This window comes from Sebastes umbrosus, chromosome 12 (assembly GCF_015220745.1).
Source record: "Sebastes umbrosus isolate fSebUmb1 chromosome 12, fSebUmb1.pri, whole genome shotgun sequence".
In the NCBI taxonomy this organism is placed as follows: Eukaryota; Metazoa; Chordata; class Actinopteri; order Perciformes; family Sebastidae; genus Sebastes; species Sebastes umbrosus.
In genome coordinates, this window is record NC_051280.1 from 11494860 (window position 1) to 11500859 (window position 6000).

At 38.5% G+C, this 6000-nt stretch overlaps 1 protein-coding gene across 1 annotated transcript in view; it reads left to right on the forward strand.

Moving 5' to 3' along the window:
- prkci (protein kinase C, iota) overlaps positions 1-5805 on the forward strand; it is a 37650-nt gene extending 31845 nt beyond the window's left edge. Inside the window, exons 17-18 of the mRNA XM_037787681.1 lie at positions 3528-3643; positions 4057-5805. Coding sequence (XP_037643609.1) covers positions 3528-3643; positions 4057-4144 — 204 coding nt within the window. The 3' untranslated portion in view covers positions 4145-5805. The remainder of the gene's footprint in view (positions 1-3527; positions 3644-4056) is intronic.
- The last annotated feature ends 195 nt before the right edge of the window (positions 5806-6000 follow it).

The window sequence follows — 6000 nt, forward strand, 5'->3', positions numbered from 1 at the left end:
AAATGAAGGAAATCGGTACCGCTGCATGCCAGTTGCCAAATAGGTCAAGATCAATCCATATATCGATTGCAGAGAGAAGGAAAAACAGAAAGCTGCTACTAGACAGCAGAAGGTCAAATCTAAGTGCATGGGGTCACCCTCTCTCTTCCTCTCTCTATCTCTCTCTCTCTCTCTCTCTCTTCTGCCCTGCAGGCGTAGAAGCTCTGTCAGAGCTGAGGGTTATTAGCGATAGCATGAGACTCATGTCCTTGTGGAAAGCAGGCAGATAGACAGTTAGAAGACTAACAACAGTGGATAGGCTGGCGAACGACCAAGATGAGAAGGAAATGAGTGGAGATGGATCACTGGCTGACAGTGTTGAGTTACAGATGTACATTTCCTTTTCATTTGTCTGACAAAGAAATAATTAATCTATCAGAAACAACTATTCATTGTCATAAGGAAGCTATTAAAACATCTAATTTCAGCTTTTTTGTTAAGGAATTGTCTTATATAGTTATTAAGTTAACGTGATAACGCAAATGAGTTTTAACACCACTAGTTTCTTAAACACATTAACGCAACTTACGATTTTTAGGTTGTAGCGGGCTCAGTTTTAAAGCTAGAGAAGAAGATACTGGCGTCATATGAAACTAGAAAACCTAAGGAATCCATTGGTACCAGCCATGTCATACTAGCTTGTCGCAAAGGAGGCAAATAACGCTCCAAACTTGCGCTAAATTTTGGCGAGGAAAAACTGTCATGGTAATTTTAAAAGGGGTCCCTTGACCTCTGACCTCAAGATATGTGAATGAAAATGGGTTCTATGGGTACCCATGAGTCTCCCCTTTACAGACATGCCCACTTTATGATAATCACATGCAGTTTGGGGCAAGTCATAGTCAAGTCAGCACACTGACACACTGACAGCTGTTGTTGCCTGTTGGGCTGCAGTTTGTCATGTTATGATTTGAGCATATTTTTTATGCTAAATGCAGTACCTGTGAGGGTTTCTGGAGTTAAAGCGATAATAACACGTTAACGCAAATTTGTTTTAACGCCACCAATTTCTTTAATGCAACTTGCAATTTAGCCCAGCTGCTATTCAATCTTTCAGAGGTTATAGTGGGCTCAGTTTTAAAGCTGTCATACTAGCTTGCCTTGTCGCGAAGCAGGTTAAATAACGCTCCAAACTTGGCATGGCCATTTTCAAAGGGTACCTCTGAGGGTTTCTGGACAATATTTGTCATTGTTTTGTGTTGTTAATTGATTTCTAATAATAAATATAAACAAACATTTGCATAAAGCAAGCATAATTGCCCAATCCCATGTTTATAAGAGTATTAAATACTTGACAAATCTCCCTTTAAGGTACATTTTGAACAGATAAAAAATGTGCGATTGATCATGATTAAATATTTTAATCGATTGACAGCCCTAGATTTATTTTAACTTCTTTGTGAAATACTGAAGTAAACTGAGATGATGTTCTCTAAAACTGTGTAGTTGTAGTCTTCATCGTTGGTATTGAAAATTGCTGCTGGTGTCTGTTAGGGCTGCCCCCTCTTAGTCGATTAGTCGACTAATCAGTCGTTTTGGTCTTAGTCGACTAAGATTTCTTTAGTCGGTTAGTCATTTTTTCTGCAATCATGCTGAATGACTTATTTCCAAGAAACTAATGAGCACAACTCTGGTAAAAACAAGATTTAAAGTGGTGCTTTTGTGTGATTCTGTGGAGAAACTCAGTTTTACAGATCTGTGGATTAAATTAACTAATCAATTAGTCCACAAAATCGTATCAGTGTTAGTCGACTAAGAGTTTATTATTTAAACAAATGTCTCGTGCTGTCAACACATTCAAAACACTGACAGGCTGATCTAGATATAATGTTATGTAGGGATGCAACTAACAATTATTTTCCTTATTAATTAAGCTGTTGATTATTGGTTTGACTAGACTATTAAATGTCATAAAAACAGTCAAAAAATTCACAACGCAAGTTGCATTTTCTATCAGACTACAGCCCAAAACACACAAATATTCAATTTTCAATGTTGTAAAACAAATCCATTTCCGCATTTGAGTTGCTGGAACCAGCAAATGTTTGATATTTATGCTTGAAAAATGACAACAATTAATTGATTATCAAAATAGTTGGCCATTGATTTTCTGTCGATTGACTTGTCGACTAATCGTTTCAACACAAAGTATATGAACGAAAGATTTAATACAGAAAATCTTTTGCCAATAGCACACAGGTAAAGGCTGCTAAAAATGATAGATTACATCTTACATCTTACATCTTTGGCCCAAGACTGACACCAGTTGAATGTAATATTGTGCTGCACATTGCTCTGATAAGCTAGAAAGCCAGTTCATTTAAAAACATATACATAAATAAAAGTAAAACTAACTTGCTGTCTGTTATTTTAGTTTTTAGGAATTAGAAGTGTGTGTGCAGGGATCAACATTTTGTAACAAATTTATAATCATGATTATTATTGTGTAATTCAAACTGAGAGGAATAGATTTGACTTAATTTGCATTTAAAAAGTTACATGGTGTTGTACCCTCCATCTTTTATTTGATATATTTTCCCAAAAGTCTTTTAAATAAAAGGAAACACGTGTACACTTGTAAATGATCAGGAACATTTAAGTCTCTTCTCAGACAGACTGAAACGACCTTTACTGGTGGATGACAGACAGACAGACAGAAAGACAGACAGACAGGAAGGGCAGCTCGCCAGGGATCACCATGACCTCTTTCTCCCTGTTTGGTCTGGAGCAGGAACCCAGCAGTCGGTCAGACAGTCTGGAGGGATCAGCTTACATCACCCCCCAACTCCCTCCCTCCCTCCCTCCTCCAGTCACATAACACACTAACCTGAAAGTCTGCCCTGCAGTGTAGCTCATGGCCTGCAGGGGGAGCGTTCCTACAGACACATGCAGCACTGTGGATTACCTCCACACTGTAATAAATGTAAACTGAGGCGCTGAGTGCGTCATCAAGGTTTTAGTCACTGTTTTAAGTGGGACACTCTGCTGTACTATTTATTAATGGAAACAGTAGGACCAAAGAAAAACTGTAGTGTCTTCATGCTAGTGCCCTTTTTCAGAGCATTTTACATAAATGATAGGCCTGGAGATTATAGTTTGACTCTCAGGCTGCAACTAACCATTATTTACATTGTCGATTAAACTATTATTTTCTCAATCAACTCATTAATCATTTTGTCTAAAAATGTCAAAGAAAAAGTGAAACATTACCATCGCAAGACACATCGCACAGTCCAAAATCCAAAGATATTTCATAGACTTTAATATATGACAAGGAAAGGCAGCAAATCCCCACTTTTGAGATACTGGAACCAGAAAATAAAATAACTGAAATTATTAGTCAATTATCAAAACACTTGCAGATGAATTCGATCGAACAATCATCAATGTTACTCTTCAGTTTAAGTATTGATTTAGTGTGTTTTTCATGTCAGTAAAGGCAGATGAGGTTGTTGTGTTCCCACCTGATTCCTGTGTTGTTATTCCAGCTGGAGCAGAAGCAGGTGGTCCCTCCTTTCAAGCCCAACATCTCAGGGGAATTCGGATTGGACAACTTTGACGCCCAGTTCACCAACGAGCCTATCCAGCTCACGCCTGACGATGAGTGAGTCCCCATTATATTATCTCTCTTTTTCATCTTATTGTATGTAGGGCTGCTGTCAAAGTTAATGCGATAATAACGCAATTAACACAAACTCTTTTTTACTGCCACTAATTTCTTTAATGCAATCGATCTTTCGGAGGTTGTAGCAGGATCATACAAAACTAGACAACCTAAGGAATCCATTGGTACCAACCATGTTATACTAGCTTGTCTTGAGGGAGGTTAAATAACGCTCCAAACTGGCGCAACATTTTAGTGAGGAAAAACTGGTACGTCCATTTTCAAAGGGGTCCATTGACAGCTCTATTTATTTAATTTTTATATATTTATATAATATTATTTATTTAAATTAATTAACATAACACGTCATTTTCACTTTTAAATAAAATCATTTTTTCTTTTCTTTATCGTAGCGATGTGGTCAAGAAGATCGACCAGTCTGAGTTTGAAGGATTCGAGTACATCAACCCACTTCTGATGTCGGCGGAGGAGTGTGTGTGAGGGGATGCGACGTCCGCACTCACACCAACCCACCCACACACACACACTCATGCACGTGTTACGTGGCGTCTCAGTGTCTTCAAGCTGCATGGTTACGAGACAACCCGGCGACATCAACCTTCTGTTCGAGGGCCGCACATGCACAGTAGAACGCTTTTTTGCCAAAACCAGTCTCACACTCTGCCATTTATAACCACTTGCCCTTAAGCCTACCTTCTTTCTTAATTATTTTTATATCATGTAAATCTGCACTGATATCGATTTTCTCATCGGGGCCTCTTTATCGGTAGCCAACGAGGCTACAAAGTTCTTCCAAGGTTGCTGTACACGGGGGCGGGGGATGAGGCGCAGCCCCTGACACATGAACTGAACATCCTCTCCTTCCAGCTGGTGGAGTGTTTTCAATGCATATTTTATTTGTATATATATGAATCTACTATAAATGTTAGACAAGGCCTTTTTAGCTTCAAGCCACATTCGGACAAAACTGACAACTTAATCATCATAAAGTCATGTTGGATTCAGCTTTGTCGCGACACCCCTTCTGTAGAGGAAATCATAACACTAGCCTTTAAAAAAAAAAAAAAAAGATAAAAATCTATATATTTTTCTCATGTTTTATTTAACATCATTATATATGTTGTTCTAATGCGTTACATGTCCAGCCAGAGTAACAGAACCAAAACGGTTCAGGCTTTGGTGTTTAGATGAATACACAACATCTGGAAACCAGAAGGTCCCTTCTCCCCAGAATGAAGGAACGTATCCAGCAGCATCCAACCAACACTAATAATGAGTTAATACTCTCATACTGTGAATGACAGAACTCGCTTTGCAGGGAAATGGGCTGGAAGAGAAGCACATCACACCTGAACGCTGGAGCACAGGTTAGATTTGAATGTGCGGACCATCCATGAAACATTACATTCACACAGGACCAAAAAAACATTTTTCTGAAAAATGTCTTGCTGGTACGAATTAGAAGGTACAGTATTCATACGGAAGATGTGCTGTCCCACGTCATAGAATTTATATATTCCGATTTTTTCATTTTTAATACTATGCCTTTCTGAAACGTATGGTCTGTCATCTTTTTTTTGTACTTTCTCCATTCCATGTATGTCTTTCGTTGTAAATCAAAATACGGATTGTTAAACAAGAGCTCAATCGCAAGTCCAGGACACAGTGCTTCCTGTAAACTGTGTCTGCTGTGCTCCATTTCTACCACGCTATCATGAATTAGATATATTGTAAAACTGCTTAAAAGCATATAAAGGCTCTGAAGAGCCACTCTCTACCCCCTGACTGTAACGACACTAAGTGATGGTGCATGAACCTCCAGACTCTCGTCCGGTCGAAGCTTCTTTCTACTTTTGGGTTCACGTGGTGACCGGAGGAACTCATTCATCTGTTACACAAGTTACTTTAGCTTTTTTTTGTTCCATTTTTGTGAATCAGATTTAATTTTGAATCTTTTTTTTTTATCACTACATTGATTCCAAAATGTTACTGGGTGAACCAAATGGAAACACTATTTGTTGTATTTGATGTGTTTTGGGGATGTTTACCACCCAGAGGACTCTGCTGATGTTTATTATTAGTGTGCAAAGAAAAAACACAGATGGTAAAATAAACATTTTATTTCTCTCCTTGTGGTAATATGTGCTTGTGTCAGTGTGGGTCTGTCAGTCAGTTAAAGGGGCACCCCAATGATTTTATACTTTAATTGTTATGAGGAGTACTAGTGCTGTGAAAACAGCTGTATAAAGTCTGAGGAGCTAAACCTGATGATGTTATAGTGATGTCATTAAGGTTAGCTTGAGTTATGGCACGTGTCTACAGGATCCAGTGCAGCG